This window comes from Nycticebus coucang, chromosome 5 (assembly GCF_027406575.1).
Source record: "Nycticebus coucang isolate mNycCou1 chromosome 5, mNycCou1.pri, whole genome shotgun sequence".
Lineage (NCBI taxonomy): Eukaryota > Metazoa > Chordata > Mammalia > Primates > Lorisidae > Nycticebus > Nycticebus coucang.
The window spans coordinates 49924642-49945249 of NC_069784.1; the positions used below are offsets into that span (position 1 = coordinate 49924642).

Sequence of the window (20608 nt, forward strand, 5' to 3'; positions counted from 1 at the left end):
TTCATACAGCAGGAGGCCATCACCAGAAACTTCCATGTGTAGTCCACCAGTCTTAAAGTTCCCATCCTGTAGAATTGTGAGCTAAGTAAGCCTCTGTTCTTTACAAATTACCCAAGTTCAGGCATTCTGTTCTAGCAATAAGAAACAAATAAATTATAACAATTGCAACATCCTGCCCCAACTTCATTTCTCTGCCTCCCTTTACAACACTCCATGAAAGGGCTGTCGAGGACCCTGTCTCCAACTTCTCTCCTCCTGTGTCCTCTTCCGTATACTCGATTAGACTTCCACCCCCACCCACCATCCACCCAAACTATTTTGATCAAGGTCATCAGCAACCCAGGCATTGCTAAATCTGATGGTGGTTCTCCAGCCCTCACTGTACTTCACAAAGACTGGTCTTTTTCCTAAAAACAGCTTTTCCACTTGGCTTCTAGAGCAACAAACACTCCCCTTTGCTTTTCTTTTGGTCATGTTGGCCTTTCTTAGGCTTTTCACTGCATATTTTCTCATTTCCCTCTGCCTGTAGACAGGATCAGTTTCGAGACCTTCCCTTTTCTCTGTCCACACTCACTTATTTAAAGGTGTCAATATGAGCCCTGCCTATTTATTTATTTATTTATTTATTTTGAGACAGAGTCTCACTATGTCACCCTTGGTAGAGTGCCGGGGCATCATAGCTCATAGCAACCTCAAACCCTTGGGCTTAAGCGATTCTCTTGCCTCAGCCTCCCAAGTAGCTGGGACTACCTGGCTATTTTTTTGTTGCAGTTGTTTAGATGGCCTAGGCCAGGTTTGAACCCGCCACCCTCGGTGTATGTGGCTAGCGCTGTAACCACTGTGCTACAGGTGCCGAGTCATGAGTCCTGGCTATACATGCTATCTATTTATCACTTTTTTTTTTTTTTTTTTTTTTTTTTTTTTTTTTTTTTTTTTTTTTTTGTAGAGACAGAGTCTCACTGTACCGCCCTCGGGTAGAGTGCCGTGGCGTCACACGGCTCACAGCAACCTCTAACTCTTGGGCTTACGCGATTCTCTTGCCTCAGCCTCCCGAGCAGCTGGGACTACAGGCTATTTATCACTTTGTAATTAACATCTCTAGCCTGGACGTGTCCCTGACTTCAAGTTTTAAATATCAAACTGTCCATTCAACATCTCCAAATGTCTAAATGCAAACTCCGAGTCTTTCCAAATCTTTTCCTCCTACAGTCTTTCCCATTGCAGCAAATGGCCAATAATCCAACTTTCTAACTTTTCAGGCCAAAGAACTGTTTACTTTTTATATTTTATTTTATTTCATTTTTAGATTAATATGAGGGTACAGATAATTAGGTTATGTTGTTTGCATTTGTTAGGTAGAGTGCCCCTTACCCAGGAGGTGTGTCCTATACTCTTACCCTGTGGTGAAAGCACACCAATCCCCTTCCCCTCTGCCCCCTTCTCCCCACTTGAGTTTAATTGTGTTTTTGTCTTGTGTGGATGTGTATTTGTTCATCTACTAGTTTCATATTAGTATTGAGTACATTAGATTCTTGCTTTTCCATTCTTGTGATACTTTACTAAGCAGAATGTTGTCCACAAAAACTTTTAAATTACCCTTGACGTTTTCTTTTCTTTTTTTTCCCCCTCTAATACTGAAACCAATCTACTAGTAAATCCAGTTAGCTGCACCTTCTCAGAAGCATCCCAAATCTTACCATGGCTTACCACTTCCATCATCATTATTTTACTCCCAGCCTACCCTCCTGCATGGATCATTGAAATAGTCACCTAACTTTCCACTTCTATCTCTGACCTATAGTCTGACTCTCAACATAATAACTTGCACGAACCTTTTATAACTTGAGCCTACCATGGTTTTTCAATCCCATTCTCCTAAAGTAAAAGCCAAAACCCTTACACCAGCCTGTAAGGTCGTGACCCCACAAATGTTCCGGCTTCATCTCCCACCACTGGCCTTCGCATTTACCTCCCTCTAGCCACGCTGCTTTCCTTGTTACCCTATTCCTTCTCTCTGAACTGGTTTCCTCCAGTTATCCTCACCTCATTCAGTTTTCTGCTTATATTAAGTCATCCTTGGCAACTTACTAAAACGGGTTACCGTGTTTTAGTTTTTTAGGGCTGCCACAACAAAATAAAATGGACTGGATGGCTTAAGCAACAGAAATTTATTTTCCGACAGTTCTGCAGACTGGAAGGCTGAGATTAAGCTATTAAGCTATTAAGCTATTAAGCTATTAAGCTCAGCAGATTGAGTCTCTCCTGGAACCTCTCTCCTTGGCTTTGCAGATGGCCACCTTCTTGCTGTGTCCTCACATGCTCCTATCACTGTGCTCACACGCCTGGTGTTTCTGGGTGTGTTATCATCTCTTCTTATAAAGGCACCGGTCAGATTATGTTAAGTTACAGCCTAACAGCCTCCTTTTAACTTAATTACCTCTTTAAAGGGTCTGTCTCCCAGTCATATTCTGAGGTGCTGGCTATTAGGACTTAAACATTTGAGAGAAAACAGTGTAGTCCATAACACTTCAGCCCTGTTTTCTTTATGTTTCTACACAGCAGTCATCACTGGTGACCTAACACTCGCCTTCCTTGTTGGTGTATTGGCTGTCTCTCACCCCTGCCATGTCAATTCAAAGAGGGCAGGGATTTTTGTCTCTTTTGTTCATTGCTATATACCCAGTGCCTAGAACATTGCCTGGCACACAGTAAGCACTGAGTAAGATTTGTAAAATGACTTAGGATTTGTACACTTATTGGTCCCCTGAAGCCGTTTAAGTTTGCAACTTCTGGTCTATCTCTTCTCAGGGGTGTTTTTTATCAGTACACATTTATTTGGTGTCCAGTGGTGTCCCCATACTGAGGTAATTTACAAAAACGAAAACAATAATAAAACCCTCAATATTTTTGTTCGCAATGATTTGTGTTCAAAGACATTTACAAACAAATACATGTAAGATCAAAAAAGGGGGGATTAGTAATTTATGGCATGAACTTCAACTGTAATAAACAGATTAATTGGTAAAAAAAGGACCCAGGCAAAGTATCTGTAAAATGGGAATAATAACTCTCAGGTAGATACAGGCTTGTGAAGGTTAAATATGGTTCTCGTTTACCAAACACTTCTTCACATAAGGGAAATATTTGAAAATTATGAGAAGGAAGACAGAGACCTCTGGGAACCATATAAGCCTTCTTGTGGAAGGTTCCTGAAGATCAAGAAGGAGTTAACCTGCCTGGCAGTGCCCAAGGGCCTGGTTAGCCAATAGAAGCAAGTTGAAGCTGTAATTCTTGTAACATAAATCTTTGCGGGGGTGAAACAGTGGAGTATGCTGGACGCTTACAGAGGAGCCCTTCTGTAGCCTGCCCAGGCAATTCAATTTACTCTCAATAAAAATGTAATAAAAATCTCACTTGCCTGCAGACTGTTGAATGCTTTTGATTTCAAATTATTTAGAATAGAAATCCTGACTGACAGTAATTTTGGAAAAAAAAATGCAGTATCCTTAAAGGCAAAAAAAAAAAAAAAAAAAGAAGGGGGAAAAAAGAGTTCAAGTGGCTGTTATTTGAATGAACCTGAATGGTAGTTTAAAAATGTTGCAAGATTTTAAAAACATTATGAGCCAGTGCTGAAATAATTTTTAGCAGCAAACGGTGGACGTGCAGAATGCCTTTTCTGTTCCTAACCGTAGGTGGTAAAATTAAACTCTTTCTTCTAAAGATTCACATAGTTTTGGGGAAGTTGGGCCATGCGAACTGCTACTTCTTTGTTATCCCAAAAAATAATTCATGGAAGTTTCAAGTTTGGCTAGATTTTGGATGTGCTAATTCTTCTTCTGTATATTAGCACTATTCAAAGTGTTCAGCGCCTGTACCAAAGACATGGATCAGTTTGCTGTGTACAGTACTAATTATTTTACTTAGGTTCTGGATTATCTGCACATTTCAATTATCTGCATTGTCTCTTGTTAGTAAGAAGAATGGCAGACTGGCTTTACTCTCTGGCTTTACTCTCTGAAATTCTATTATGAATTTCACCCACGGTTTCCTTTATTTCCTTTACCTTTATCATCCATTAAGTTTGAAATATGCACAAGTTACACAAAACACACAAGAATCTTTATTCTCAGGCAGTCTACTTATTAGCACACCCCTAATACCACAGTGGTTGAGTGTGGTCTAGCCTAGTGTTCCAAACAAGAAGATTATGATAATAAAGGTGGTGACAGCAAAGATGGTCATTTCCTTTTATGATGTTGACGTCAGACACGTTCAGAAATAATTTGGGCATTCCTAACTCATACTTAATGCAATTTATGACTTTCTCACCCGTAAATCTAATCCATGCGCAGCTATTTTTATTCCTAGGCCATATAACCCTTTTCAGGGTGATAAGTACTGTAATTTTACCACCTACTGTTGTAAAATAACTCCCCCTTCTCATGTGTCTCTCTTGGCTTCAGGAAATCCTCATTAATTCTAATACTGGTGATCAAATCTCTGTTCATTCTATCTACCAATAACTTCAATTATTTATGATTTGCATAGGCCCAAATGACCTACATTTTTAGGCTGTCTATATATATAATAGCATAGGTAAACAAAAGCAATCTAATTTAATTTTTTTTGAGTTATTCTGATGAAAAACAGAAGCAGACAGGAAATAGCAGAAAGGAAAGGCTATAGCTAAGTTTTCATGGTGGCTCTCTCTACTTGTACCTCTCTCTTCAATGTAAACTCCTTGAGGACCACAGGCTAGTTTTCAATATTTTTATACTCATGTTGACCCACCCTTGACTACACCCCAGCACAATATCTGTACACCCAGATCACCTGAAGGGTTCTGTTGAAACTGATTGCTGAGCCCCACTTCCAGGGTTTCTCATTCTGTGAAGTGAATCCTGTGGATGTGACTGTCTGATAAGTGCCCTCTGATGGTCCCGATGTGGGAACCAGACTGGGGAGCCACTCCCTCAGCCCATAATAGACTTCCACAGATGCTGGTTGTATTGAATTAAAGCAATGTGGTTGAAGGGAAGACACTAAACGAAGAGGCTGGTGAGAGTAGTGTATTAACTGGGTAACACCTAAGGTACTAGAACACAGAGATCCCAAGATAAAGTGCCCTAAATAGGGTAAAAGTTATTTATCACATCACAGTCCAGAGGTAGGGGGGTAGTCTAGGAGAGAAAGGCAGTCCTGCTGGCTGAACCCAGAAACGCAGGCTGGGGGGTCCACTCTTCCCCTTCCCCATGTGACTTCCATCAGTGGGTTGAACTTGCCCAAGGAAGCAGTGACAAAGAGGAACAATTTCCTTTTAAAAAGATGTGACTTGGTGGGAGGCTGAAACAGACGGATCGCTTGAGCTCAGGAGTTCCAGACTAGCCTGAGGAAGAGCATGATACCATCTCTATTAAAAATGGAAAAACTAACTGGGTGTTGTGGCAGGTGCCTGTAGTTCTAGCTACTTGGGAGACTTCGGCAGGAGGATCTCTTAAGCCCAGGAGTTTGAGGTTGTTGTGAGCTATGATGCCATGGCACTCTTGGCTGGGCAAAGCAAGACTCTATCTCAAAAAATTAAAAAAAGTAAAAAATAAATGAAAATAAAAACATGTGACTTGGAATCTGCATACATACATCACTTTTGGTCATATCCCATTGCCAAGACTAATTCACAGGATCATATCTTGCTATCAGGTTAGAGTGGGAAATGAAGTCTCTGCCTGGAGCTGTGTGTTCTGCTAAAATTCAGAGTGAAGATTCCATCACTGAATAGGAGAGAGACTGGAGCCTGGGAGGTAGTTGGCAGTCCCTGACACAAAAACTTTAGGGCATATCGATACATAAAGTTACAAAAAAATCTGAGCAATAAATGGAGTATATTTATTCCCTGTATATTTGTACATTCTGATTTTTATTGGGGGTAGGAGGGCCAGTGGACTAGGGAAGCAATTATGCTGGATACAGAGATTGTTCATTTGGTATTAACATGGATCAGAAGGCAAAAATATTCCATTTACCTTGACACATCAATATACCAGAAGATCAAAGGGCTATCAGAACATCCTTTCCTCAACAGGGCAATAGGGATGAACAGATAGTTGGATGAATACAAAGTATGGCATGGAAGTGATGACTGTGGCTGGGACAGAAAGGATGATGGGGCTGTGCATGGGCTGGATGAAGCCTGCAGTGGTAGGCAGTGCAGCGTCACAGTGCACAGATGCTCAGGCACGGGAGCGCGTGGAGCTGCCTTGGCTACAATGATGCTGGACAGCAAGCTTGGCAGACCGTGAAAGACAGTAATAAAACTACACAGGAGGTGGGGATGATCTTGACAGGAGCACTTTGTACCGTGACCAACAATGACAAATAGCACGGGGTGGGAATGATGAAGCACTGGGCTGGAAGAGTGCCAAAGTTGAAAAGGCTGAGCTCAGGAAGAGGTTTATTCTGTTTCTTTGTTTCTCTAGCAACTGAGCAGAAAAAACCATAGATAAAAGAAGTGGCAGCAGTGGCTGCATCGGGCATCCACCTAGATACTGAGCTCAGGATGCCCCAGAGGCAAAGCACGTGGCCCTGATGCATACATGTGGATGCACACTGACCATTGGAGAATTCTTGCTTTGTGCTGAGCTTGAGGGAGCTTTAAAGATGATGAGAAAACAGCAAGTACAAAGGGCAGGCATAAAAACAATGAAAGAGTAAATAATTCACCAAGGAACCAGCAACCTCAGGAATTGCACTATTTGTTAATTGTTCTATAAGAGGCCCAGAAGACCCATAATAAAACAATTCTGTGGCCTTCATTCTCATGAGTATTCACCTCCCCTTTTAGTGCAAGGGCTTTATTCTAGAATATTGCTGAAGATCATCCCCATTCAGGCTCACTGGCTGTCTGGTTTGTGGTGGGAACACATCTCTTCCTAGGGCTAGTTCCTGTGCTCCTGCCTGGACAAACCACATAGTCTTTCTTTTTTTAAAAACCATCATAGAAGCCCTTCTTTAGTGGGGAAGGCTGCTGCACATTCAGGGAACTCTCCAGATAACCTGTGTATCTGAACTGGTCATGGCTCTCAATGGGCTTCCCTGGAGCCAGGCTGGTGTGGAGGATCTGGAGGTCAGAACCAGGCACACAGCACTTCTTCATCACTGAATTTACAGACAGGAAGTGGGATATCACTTTCTTCTCAGGAAGATCCTGTATTTTTACATATTACTCAAAGAAGAGAAATCTGTAAACCCAGACCAGTTTATTCTAGTAGAGTCTTCTAAAGTCACATGATCAGCTTTTCAGAAATACTTCTAGAAAATGACAACTGTAAGCCTGCTTTACCCTGTGAGTATGCGGGCAGGGGCTGGAGGGTTTGCATTCCAGAGAGCCAACAGGGTTATATCAAATATTGAATATTTTATTTATTCAGAGTGTGACATCTAGAAGCCACCTTCCAAATAATTAAGAGTTAATGCCGGGCGGCGCCTGTGGCTCAGTCGGTAAGGCACCGGCCCCATATACCGAGGGTGGCGGGTTCAAACCCGGCCCCGGCCAAACTGCAACCAAAAAATAGCTGGGCGTTGTGGCGGGTGCCTGTAGTCCCAGCTACTCGGGAGGCTGAGGCAAGAGAATCGCTTAAGCCCAGGAGTTGGAGGTTGCTGTGAGCTGTGTGAGGCCACGGCACTCTACTGAGGGCCATAAAGTGAGACTCTGACTCTACAAAAAAAAAAAAAAGAGTTAATGCCATTGCTGATGTTCTCAGGAGAGGGATGAGACTCAGAAGACTTTGGTTTTAGTCCCAATTCTACCTCTTGCAGGTTTCTGTGTCCATCTTCACACCTCCAAGAAGCCTGAAGGTAGAGAACTATGTCTCGTTTCTAATTTGCTGCTCAGATGGGGCCTACCAGACAGATGCTCCACAAATGCTTGTTCATTGAATATATTATGTTGACCCACATTGAACTGCCAGTATTTCTGGAAAAAAAATTGATCAACTATTATAATAGGGTTCAACCTAATATTTCCATTCTCATTTGCCCATATACTATGAGCACTTGCTTTTCCCTATGTGCTCTCATGTTTCTTGGTCCTATTTTTTTATTGGAAAGCCCCTTCTCCTATTTCGAACCTACCCTGCTCCTCCCTGAGTATCCATCCTTGTGGGGCTCCTTCCCAGGCTCACCCAGCACTTGCTAGTCAGTGTCTCTGTGTGTCCTCCTCTGACAGCGGCAGAGTGCATTCCCCTGTGCCTACATAAACATTTGTCATTGAATTACTTATCTGAGGATAAGTCTCTAATGCTCTGAACCCCAGCTTCCTTCCTAGAGAAGGAAGATAATCCCTGCCTAGCCAACATAACAAAATTGTTAAGAGTTAACACATGAGGGCTTACAATGATTAATCGGCAAGCCTCCGGGCTGTTCTTCCTATGGGAAATTTTGAAAATGGTGAGTGCTAGTAATAGGCAATTTGTACTCCACTCAATTTCAAGGAGTCAAAAAATTTCAGAAGACTCATCCAGCTGACAGAGTGAAAAGACAATGTTGATCATACTGGGAGAACAAATAGTCAATGAGAACACAGAATTCTCGTGCGAAAGAAAAAGAGACCAAGAACCAGCACGTGGCACCATCATTCTCTCTAACTAGTAACACAGGTGCACAGCACTCGACAAGAGTGACCCAAAAGAAAACAAAGGCTCCACCTGAAAGCAACAGAAAGACTGCTATGTGCACAAACGGGGAACTTTGGGGGATAACTCAAAGAGCACTGAAGCAAAGGGGGGATGAATGGAGGTAGGGTGGTGAGGAGAGGGCTGAGAATGTTGTGGGACACTCAGGGGAGGTCACAAGTATGGAGAGGATTCTAGATGACAAAGGGCAGACCTCTCTCTTAGACATGTTAGTCAAGGAGTATCTCTGGATTCCTAATAAGGAGAAACAGGAGACTAATAATAAATCTGCAACTTTTGGCAAGTTGCTGAATGTAACTTTAAACAACTAGTATTAATAGTCCCTGTATTGTAGAGCTGATATAGATGTTAAATGAGATGTTGAATATAAATACACTTAGAAAGCGCCCAACATACAGGAAGGCATGAAACAAGCTGGCTCTCATTATTTAATATTGTTTGGGAAACTATATGGTTAATGATGCTCAACTAATCCTTTCACTACCTTCATGGATTCTCCAATTGAAAAACCCTTCAGAAAGAGTCCTGAATAAAGTACTTGACCTATTACAAGCAAATGCCTTATGACAGCAGTATCCGCAGACAGTTCAGAGACAGTGGCGTGTTCTTCATCTGCACTGTCCAATATGGTAACTGCTAGTCACGCGAGGCTATCGGGCACTTGAAAGTGCTGCTAAGGAAGGACACTTTTGATTAACTTAATTAATTTCCATTTAAATGGACACACCATATGGAAGTCTTGCCTCCAAGCAAACTACCCGCATACATACCTAAAGACATTATGCAGAAGGTCACTGTGGCCTAGTGAGGCTCTGGATCAGATGGTCAAGGCCCGAATACTGACTACCTTTCAGAAGCTGAATTATGCTGGGCAAGCAACTCAACTTCCCATGCCTCAGTTTCAACCTTAGTAACAGAAGGGTGATAATAGTATCTATTTTATTGGCTTCTGAGGATTAAATGGGAGGATTCATAAAAAGTGGTTCCCAAAGTTTAGCATACATCAGAATCACCTGGAAAGCTAAGACACTGACTGATTGCTGGGTTCATTCCCCAAATTTTCAATTCTGTAGGTGTGAGGTACAGCCAGAGAATTTGCATTCCCAATGAGTTCCTGGATGATGCTCATGTCTGGTCTGGGAACCACATTTGGAAAAACACTGTTTTGAGACATTTAAGAACGTGCCTGATACATAGTGAGAACTCAGTAGTGTCAGTTATTGTCTTATGAGAGGCACCTTTATGGTATGCATCAGGAGGTTTCTGGAGGAAATACCGCACTTAATTAGAAATCTCTGGCCCATTCCTTTAATAAACGTTTGTGAGGCACCTACAAAGGGCAAGATACCCACACTGTGTTTTGGGCGATCGGTTGTCAGCGTGGGTTTGAAGTATTTTGGCAGCAGGCGGCGCTACAGAGCACCAAAGTACCCGACCATCAATCACTACTTCCATCTGAAATATTTCCCACCATTTCAGCTCTCCACAAAGCATATGAAAAAGAACAATTAAAATCACCTTTTGAGGGGAACCATAGATTTCGTTCCTATTTTTCATCTTTACTGGAAAGATTGTGACTGGCCTGTAAACGATAAACGGATGTGAAAATAGACCTAGGGCCCAGCCTGGCTCCTTTATCAGCTTCCTGAGATCATGGGGTGTGATGCCTTGTTGTGTCACCTGGGCTGGGTTAACAGATACCTAACAGCTGGTAAAGCACCACTCTGGGTGTGTCTGGGAGGGTGTTTCCAGAACAGATTAGCCTTTGAATTGGTAGACTACTTGAAGAAGACCCACCCTGATTGGGTAGTTGAGGGCTCATCTAGAACAAAAGGAAGGGGCAAATTTGTTCTTTTCTTGGGCTGGGACACTCACTTTCTCCTGCCTGGGAATTTAGAGGTCCTGGTCTTCCGACTCTGGGACTTGCCCTAGTGACCCCCAGGTTCTCGGGCTTTTGGCTTTAGACTGAGACTTACATTACTGACTCCCCTGGTTCTCTGGCATCTGGGCCTTGGACTGAATTTACATTATCAGCTTTCCTGGGTTTTCAGCATGTAGACAGCTAGCATATCATGGGATTTCTCAAACTCCATAACTGTGGGCCAGTTCCCCTCCTCTCTTCTTTATCTATCTATAGCCTATTGGTTCTGTTATTTTGGAGAATCCTCTTTATTATTATGGGCCAATTTTGAAGCTGAGCACCCAGGATCACATTCAAAGAATAACAGCAGGATGCATCACAAATCCAACCTCCCCAGTGCAGACTTGGTTCCTTACAGCTTATCTGTTTTTCTCCTTTGAGATTCTTTCCATAGAGTCTTCAGTTCTTTGGAGGAAAGGTGTTGCAAAGGTATAAAACCCACACAGACAGATACACAATTGGTTTGGTCCACCTTTAATTTTGTCACTTTCCATTATATTCATAATCCTTCCAAACCTTCCTTTGAAAGGAAAAAAAAGTCTTCTAAGAAATATATGCTCAAAGAGGCTCTAGGACTTTAGACACCCCATTCCAAGATAAGGTCCAAAAGGCAAGATGTTTCTTTTTCCCATGATCTAGGCTAACTTCAAAAAATCCCCCAAAGGGTCTTTTGATTTGGATTCTGAGATGCAGTGTTTTGTGGATTTGAGGATTTGTATCTATTGTGATACAAGAACCACTCTACTTCCTTCCCTTAAAGAAACATAAGTCAGCCACAATGGCTACACCTGTAATTCCAGCACTTTGGGAGGCTAAGGTGAGAGGATCACTTGAGGCCAGGAGGTCAAGTCCAGTCTGGGTAACGCATTGAAACCCTATCTCTACAAAAAAATTAAAAAATTAGCTGGGTGTGGTAGCATGCACCTGTAGTCCTAGCTACTTAGGAGGCTGAGGCAGAAAGATTGCTTAAGCCCAGGCATTCAAAGTTACAGTGAACTATGCTCAGTCAGGTTACTGTATTTCTGCCTGGATGACAGAGTGAGATCCTGTCTTTAAAAAGACAAGAGAGAAGGCTGGGCATGGTGACTCACGACTGTAATCCTAGCCCTCTGGGAGGCCGATTGCTTAAGCTCATATGTTCAGGACCAGCCTGAGCCAGAGTGAAACCCCATCTCTACTAAAAATGAAAAACTAAGGCAAGAGGATCACTTAAGCCTAAGAGTTCAAGGTTGCTGTGAACTATGATGCCATGACACTCAACACAGGGTGACAAAGTAAAACTTTTTTTTTTTGAGACAGAGAGAGAGAAACGTGACTTAAAATTGTTTGCTCAACATATTAGTCATGTGGCTCGGAGCTTGTAGCTCAAGGGGCTAGGGCAGCAGCCACATACACTGGAGCTGGCAGGTTGAAATCCAGCTCAGGCCTGCCAGACAACAATGACAACTATAACCAAGAAATAGCCGGGCGTTGTGGTGGGCGCCTATAGTCCCAGCTACTTGGGAGGCTGAGGCAAGAGAATCTCTCAAGCCTGTGAGTTTGAGGTTGTTGTGAGCTGTGACGCCATGGCACTACCCAGGGCGACAGCTTGAGACCCTGTCTCAAAAAAAAAAAATTATATATATATATATATATACATACGTATTGGTCACGCATGAATAAATGGGGATTATGGTACTGACTGACAAAAAACTTACAAGTAATTTCTGTTACAAAATCAGCCTAGCTAACAGGTCCTGGTGTATGTATAAAACAAGATTATCACTTTCAGGTGGAGGAAGTTGAAGTGGAAAGAAGCTACATTTTAGGGTGATTTGTTATTACTTAGATGAGGTAAATGAGAAGCTGCTGCTCAGGAGGAGCCTCTGGTCTGCCGTCCTCACTGCTGTTGAGTCTGGCAGAACGTATCAGATGTATCTGGAAGTGTCTCTGCAACAAGCACAGGAGAGAGAACGTGGGCCCTGCCTTGGGGATTTTGAGGGAAAACTGTGACCAAGTTTCACTTTATCTACATCTAAGGCAGGCAGCTATAGGCTGAGTAGTAGATATAAACAAAATCAACAGTTCAGGTCTTATATTTCCAACCTTCAAAATCGGAATGTTTGGAGTCTCAAAAATGTTGCTTTTCGGGATTTTGTGCTGATTCCACTGAGGAATAAAGAACAAAGGTTTTACTACTGGATTTGCTGCTTTCTTACTGCGTGGTACTCTACAAGCGAACTGCACTCTCTGAGCCTCCCTGTCTCCATTTGTCAAATGGCAATAATTCTCCTGCGTATTTCACATGGGGTTGATGAGACTAAGCTGAAATGAATGCAAGGAAGTGCTTAATAAGAACATAATCCATGCATTTGGGCCCTTGTAAATAAATAAATCAAGTTGAAATAGTGCAACCTCCTTGGAAGATCGTACCCCAAATCTCTGAATTAAAAACAAACAAACAAACACTTGCCAAAAGAGTCAATGTGGTCTCTTAGAAAACAAGTTAAACAGTTTAAATATGATAAAACAGGCACCGTCTCAGTGACAAAAGAAAAACGTTTAAAAATGAACTTACTTTTGTAAGATCTGAACACAAACTGGATCAAATGGCATCTCAAGGATTTTAAGTCTAAGGCCTCTACGCAATGTTTTGTAAAAGGCTTAGGATAGATAATGAGCACCTGTTATAGTAAGTACCCCAAAGGGCACAGGTGATACACTATTCCCAAATTACTGCTCACCTCAATATCATTTGTGTTGACATATTTAGGCCAGAGATTTTCAGCTAGAGTGCCATGGCACACTGGTGTGCCGTGAGAGGATCTTAGGTGTGCCACAAAAAGTTTTAAAGATCATTAATGAAATTATTTTAAAAAGAAGTTCAAAGTACAGTAACTGTGTTCTTTTTCTTTTACTTTTTTTGATCAACATAATGTAAGTGTGCTGTGGAAGTTTAACTATAGTTTTGAGTGTGTGATGAGATAAAAAAGGTTGAAAATACTGACTTAGGCCAACGAGTATGCCTCAAATAATCAGAAATTCAGACATCTATGTTTTCTTGAATTTCTTTTTTCTAGTCACAGCGTGTTGAGGGGATCTGGAATATCATTCTACAAAACATTCATCAAATGAAGCTGATAATCAGCTATACTAAATTAAATGTTCTGAAACTATAATATTTTACTTCTGAAGAAAGCTGCCTTTATCCAAATACACAGACTGTAAGACACAAAAGCTTTTTGTGATTAGCTGAAACTTCCTATAGAAACCCCACCAATTTCTTCACCTCCTGGCACACGGGGTATGCTAATTCTCTCGCTTTTGCAGACCCAGCTTGTAAAACTTTCTCTAAATGGTCCTTGTCCATCTTCAGTTTTTCAATTTCACTCTTAATTGGAGCAAATTTCTCAATCACAGCATCTGCCACCACCATCTTGTAGCGAGCAGTGTCCAGGCCGGTGCTGCGGCAGACCACCTCCTCCACCGACAGCCCAGTCACTGCGGCATGGATGGCGACCATGTTGGAGACGCCTCCTCGGCTGGCTGGGTCATAGGTGACCTCAGAGGTGAAGTCCGTCACAGCTCTGCGGAATTTCTGCACTATCTCCTCGGGGCTGTCTGTTATTCTGATAGTGGCCAGTTTGTCAGGGTCTGATTTTGACATCTTAGCAGAAGGGTCACGGAGGGATTTCACCTTCTTCATGGGTGCTAGGTAAAAACATCAACACACATACACCAAAAGCAAAAACAAAACCAAACAAATAAATTACCAAGACTGTCAACTGTCCAGATCTTAATGTCAAGAACACCAAATAACTTACTTTTATCTGACTATATGAATAGCAAATATTCATTGGGAAAATTTCTAGGAATTAATATAAGCATGGAAGTAAAGATCATTTGAAATATGTGATAATATTGTTAACACTTGAGGGGGGCATGGTGGTTCACACCTGTAATCCTAGCACTCTGGGAGGCTGAGGCAGGAGGTCCCCTTGAGGTCAGGAGTTTGAGAGCAGCCTGAGTAAGAACAAGACCCTGTCTCTACCAAAAATAGAAACATTAGCCAGACTTGGTGGCACTCTAGCTGGGAGGCTGAGGTCAGAGGATCACTTGAGCCCAGGAGTTTGAAGTTTCTGTGAGTTAGGCTGAGGCCATGGCACTGTAGCCGGGCAGGGAACAGAGTGAGACTCAGTCTCAAAAAAAAAAAAAAAATAAATAAATAAATAAATAAATACTGTTAACACCTGATGTTTTCATCATCTTTTAATGCATATATGCAATTTAAATTGCACACAAACTTTATGTCCACTCTGTATAAAAATGTATGCTCTTACACAACTGAATTGTATCATCATATGGTTTCTGCTGTGTGCACCTTTTTAGAAAGTGTTGTTTATTTCTTTCCTCTTTCTCTTTCTTTCCTCTCTGTTCTTCCCTACCCTAATCCAAACCCCTGCCCTTCCTGCCCCCTGATTTTAATAATCTGGGGCAATCCTTCCATTTCTTTTCCCAGGATTATGTAAGTATACACACGGATACACACAAGCGACTTGTTTATTGCTCTGATAGAATCAAGATGTTAAACTGTGCTTCATAAACCGGTGTTATTAAAAATTATTTATTTTATGGCTATTACAGAAGCATATAACAGTGAAATAGGTAAAATAATGAAAGAAATATTACCATTTTAAATGTTAAATATTACTTATTGCAAAAAGAAGGTTGATTTCAAGGCCTGGAGTACCCTGAACTTTTATGTGTGAACTGTCAGAATAACATAGAAATTTACACCTGCCTTACATTTCTAAATTGATACTAGGCACATGTTATACTCCTTTACGGTGCTGCCAGCTCAATAATGATGGAAAGTAATTAGCTTCAGTGCCACAAATTTATACTGCTACCAAAATGTTGACAGTGATCTATAGCTTCTTTCTATAAGAAGATTCTAGACAGTATAGCCTTGAAGGCCCAAATTGATATGGATTTCAGATTCAGCAGATGGACTGCATTTCCATCTCAGTTGTTCATTTAAGAAGACAGAGTGGGAGAAATATCAATTTCTTCTGGTATGTACACACACGGTGCCCAAACAATATACACACATTTTAAGAAAGGAAAAAACTGTATTAAAATTGTAACATTCAAGTCATATTTGACTTCTGCAATTACAAGAGGTGCTCAAATGTGACTTATATTCATTTTTTCCTATTGGTATATATTATTATAATTTTAATTATACATTGTTTTGGCCCCCTCTGTATATATACAGACAGTCTCCAACTTTAAAATTGCAAGTTATAATCTTTTGACATGTACTATGTCAAAAGTGCTATCTATTCAGTACAAACTATACGTTGAGTACCCACATAATCATTGTGATTTTCACTTGCAGCACAGTATCAATAAATTACATAGGATATTTAACACTTTATTATAAATAGGCTTTGTGTTAGATGACTTTGCCCAACTACTGTAGGCTAATGTAAGTGTTCTGAGCACATGTAAGGCAGACTGAGCTAAGCTGTGATATTTGGTAGGGTAGGGATATTAAATGTGTTTTCAGCTTAAGATTATTATTGTTTTTTTTTGAGACAAAGTCTTAGCCTGTCACCCTGGGATGAGTGCCATGGTGTCATGATAGCTCATAGCAACCTCCAACTTTTGGGCTCAAGTGATCCTCTTGCTTTAACCTCCCTACAGGTGTCTGCTACCACACTTAGCTGATTTTTCTTTTGAGTAGAGATGGGGTCTTGCTCATCCTCAGGAGTCCTCAAACTCCTCAGCTTGAGCAATCCTCCTGCCTCAGCCTCACAGAATGCTAGGATTACCGGTGTGAGCCACCGTGCCTGGCTAACTTACGATATTTTTAATTTACAATGGGTTTATCAGGATGTAACCACATTGTAAGTCAAGGAACACCTGTTTATGCTTTATAAATTATATAATACTTTATAAAGAAAAATTATTTTTAATTTTTGGTCTCTCCCATATTCTTTAAACATTTTCAGTTATTGTTGTCAATAATCCAATAGTCTACTAGCGCACATTACAGACAACAATGAGGATTCTAGTTAACAAATCCTGAAGCCTGTCCACGAGAAAGCCAAGTTTAGTTCTAAAAGTTCCAAGCCTCTATTATCCAATTCTTTCTTCAAACCATGCCCTGATTCAACAATCACAAGTTTGCTACTTACTTAGAATGGACTTGGGCACTGGGAAGAACTCGCCATACTTCTTGTTGAAACCTTGCGCTAGATCTTGAACTAGTTCCATGTGCTGGACTTGATCCTCACCGACAGGAACGTGTGTAGACCTTTAATAAAAGACAGAGGAGTGTGGTAGGCTCCTTCTTAGACACAACTGACATAACAAGCAGCTGCATTCCCTGCGCCTTTTTCATTGGTGGTGTTCAACAAGTGTTCACCAACTACAGACAGAATTGAGACCAGAGTCTCTACCCGAGTATCAGACAAACGTCAAAGAGATGGTTGTCTGCTCTTGTTGTGCTTCTTCCACACAGAGAGATACAGCCGCCAACAAAAGGATGACAGGATCTTTCTAGGAGGGAGGAAGGAAGGGGATCTCACATAACATACACTCTAAACACATAGCGGTATTTTGAAATAACTCCACGTTCCCTCGCCCAGCCAGCATGTGAAATCTCAGCCTCGGCCAGATGCTTCTTACCTCAGAGCTGTGGTTCACACTTAAAAGACACCTCGCCCTACTCTTCGAATCAAAGGTGGCAGAAAGCTCTTCAGGCAAGAGCTTTTCCTCCCCAACACACAGGGAATAATTCACTTCTTCATTTTCAAGTAAATTGCAAAGGACAATATACCACAGTGAACTTAAATGAACAAAATCTAAAAGCATAATGTAGATGGGTCTCAATCAGAACACACCCAGAAAAAAGGCAAGGTTGCAGAGAACACGTCAAGTACCCTGACATTGTTGTAAATTTTGAAAGTATATATAAAAACACAACATATTGTTTACAGGTGTATATATCTGTAATAATAAGTACAAAAAACACTGGAAGCTCCTCCCCAAATTCATAATCATAGCTGCTTCAAGAGAAGGAGTGGAAGAAATGGAGCTGAGGAAGTGCAGATCTGGACTTTATCTGTAATATTTTGCTAAAAATGAAGATGTGAAACAAAACCATTAGAATATCGGTAGTCTATTCATAATGATTTTAATTCTGTTAATAAAGTTTGCACTGTTAGATCATGATGTGGCACATCAAATAAGGAAAGAATTAACCATCACAGAGAAGTCTTGATGGACAAAACGTTATCCTGAAGTGCTATTGTGGGACAAAACGGGTGATTTTAAGTGTTTAGTGCTCAACTGGGGAGTCTGTATTTGATAATGCAGATAACAAAGTGCTGTGGTTTCTTGATCAGGGAGATTTAATAAAGTCCTACGAAAGAAGAAGGGAGTTATTGTAGGCAAGTAGCCTTTCTAAGCCTTCATTCCTCTCTAAAATGGAGATCATAATGGAGCATATCTCAGATGTCTGCTTCAAGGGTTGACCAGGAACAAATGAACTAAAATCAGAAGAAAAAGCCAAGTGGGCATTATAGTAGCCCATCAGAAATCACAAGCACAGTACTTGACAGTAAATGATAGCTATTAATATAAATATTCATTAATATCTGACATGATGAAGGACAAAATGGCAAAAGAAAGTTACCATAAGGGCATTGATTTGGGGTACACCGTGTCTTGTTTCAAACAAGATCATTTTCGGTTTTAACAGCTGGTACATCACAAACTCAAATATCAACGCGTAATCCCAGAGATGGTCATGTAACAGAATGCTGAGAGTTCTTTTAATTTAAGAAAACAGGAAAAGGCTGGGCACGTGGCTCAAGCCTGTAATCCTACCACTCTGGGAGGCCGAGGCAGGTGAATAGTTTAAGCTCACGAGTTCTAGACCAGCCTGAGCCAGACTGAGCCCCTATCGCTACTAAAAATAGAAAAACTGAGGCAAGAGGATAACTTGAGCCCAAGAGTTGGAGGTAGCTGTGAGCTATGATGCCACAGCACTCTACCCAGGGTGACAGCTTGAGACTCTGTCTCAAAAAAAGAAAAGAAAAGAAAACAGGGACAGAACAATGAATGGGAAGGCAAAGTGCAAGGACCATGACAGTGGATCCAGAAGTGGTCTCTCTTCTCTAAGGTCAGGAAATGAATGTAGGAGGTTCGATGCAATGTCCATTGCTGTCATCCGCACAGCCGAGAGCAGAAAGCCACTGGCTTAGCGAGTGCTAAAAACAAAATGTTCCTTTTTATGTTTCCCTCAGCAGCCATAACGCTACACGGTGCTCCTCAGAGGTATATGCCCGTGCCCCACCCTTGTAAATTTCTCATCTTTGTGGACCTTCCTCCTCCTGCCCAAACCAAATTAGCCAGCAGAGCAGGTTAAAAAGCAATTACAGTAGCCCATAGGAAATCACAATGGACTGCAACTAACACAGAAAAAACAATTACCATAATCAATATACTTTAGGCACATCAAAATGAATATTTCCACATGTCAAAATGGTTCCAGATTCACAAAGCAACCAAACTAAACAGAAAACACATTTAGTTTTCATAATGACTCTCCACGCATCTTTGCCTCATGTCAGACCCTTGCCTCATTTCTAACAATTCTGTGGGGTTTTGCATTTTCTTTTAAAGGGATTTAAAACATTTTAATTTTTTTCACCTGGTCTATTGCCCCACTTGGCTTTTTCATCTGATTTTAGTTTGTTTGTTTCTGGTCTTCCCTCCCTGCGCTCCTGCTGCCCCTTTCACCTATAATTTATCTTACCCTTTACTTCTCATCCACTGAGTTCATACTTTACATTAATTCAGCCTGTCTTTGATTCTACTCACTTATGGGGCTTATTCTCTTCACATTTTCAACTGCTCTCCCCACAGTCTTCCTTTCACTTCAAATAATTTAGAGCTGTTCTTTTAAAATGTATACCCTCCATAATGATATCCATATTAATGTCTTCTCTTTTCCCCTACTTTCTTTCTTTGTTACTTACCCTGACTGTGCTTTCTGAGACACAACATAAAACAAAAGTCTTTCATAATTTTGATTGTTATAACTTCTGTCACATAATAATGCCTCTGATCTTCTTTGGTGATGCAAAAAATTATTATTATTATTATTTTTGCTTAGTTCCTTTTTGCATCTAGGTTTACTTGGGACCCACCCCACCCCTCTGGCAGACTTAGTGTCCAGTTGAATAATCACTTCATATATCCGCTCACAGGGACTCGTCTTTTCTTTTCTTTGACACTTTCTTTGGCTGTGTTTGTAAGTGTCAGTACTGCCGCCTTTAACCAGCAGTTTGTTGCTGCTTTTCTCTCATAAGGAATTAATTCTTCATCACTGCTTGATGGTTGGATAAGCTATAATGACTCTAATTCAGCAATCACTTGTTGAAGATGCACTGTGTGAAAGGCCTGGCACTGGGTACTGTGAGGGAAATAAAGAAGGTTTTACCTCCTAGAGCAGTGTTTTTCCAACTTCTTTATCTTTTATGGCACGCTTGAACTTATAGTTAAACTTCTGCGGCACACTTAAATTATGTTGATTAAAAAAAAGAGTAAAAAAAAAAGGATATACTTATAGTGTTTTGAACTTCTTTCAAAAACAATTTAATTAATGATCTTTAAAAATTTTCATGGCACACCTAAGATCCCCTCATGGCACAACAATATGCCACAGCACACAGGTTGAAAATCAGCGCTGGGGATTCAAGGCCTTCAGGAGGAGAGAAGACAGACTGAATGCAGCCCCATGGCCTTCTGGCTGGTCTCCTCCCAGGAATCTCCATCTCTGTGAATGGTGATGACATCAATCCAGCTGCACGACTCAGAAATGACACCTGACTCTCACACACATCCCGCCTGGGAGAGAGTCCTGTCAGTGCCACCTCCTGAGTCTAATTCTCTTCATCTTTACTGTCACCAGGAAGGTCCAAACTAAACTAATGAGATGGCCTCT

At 41.2% G+C, this 20608-nt stretch overlaps 1 protein-coding gene across 1 annotated transcript in view; it reads right to left on the reverse strand.

The window, feature by feature from the left end:
* Positions 1 to 13638: 13638 nt before the first annotated feature.
* WARS2 (tryptophanyl tRNA synthetase 2, mitochondrial) overlaps positions 13639 to 20608 on the reverse strand; it is a 112688-nt gene continuing 105718 nt past the window's right edge. Inside the window, exons 5-6 of the mRNA XM_053592012.1 lie at positions 16791 to 16909; positions 13639 to 14298 (exon numbers count right to left, since the gene is read on the reverse strand). Coding sequence (XP_053447987.1) covers positions 13850 to 14298; positions 16791 to 16909 — 568 coding nt within the window. The 3' untranslated portion in view covers positions 13639 to 13849. The remainder of the gene's footprint in view (positions 14299 to 16790; positions 16910 to 20608) is intronic.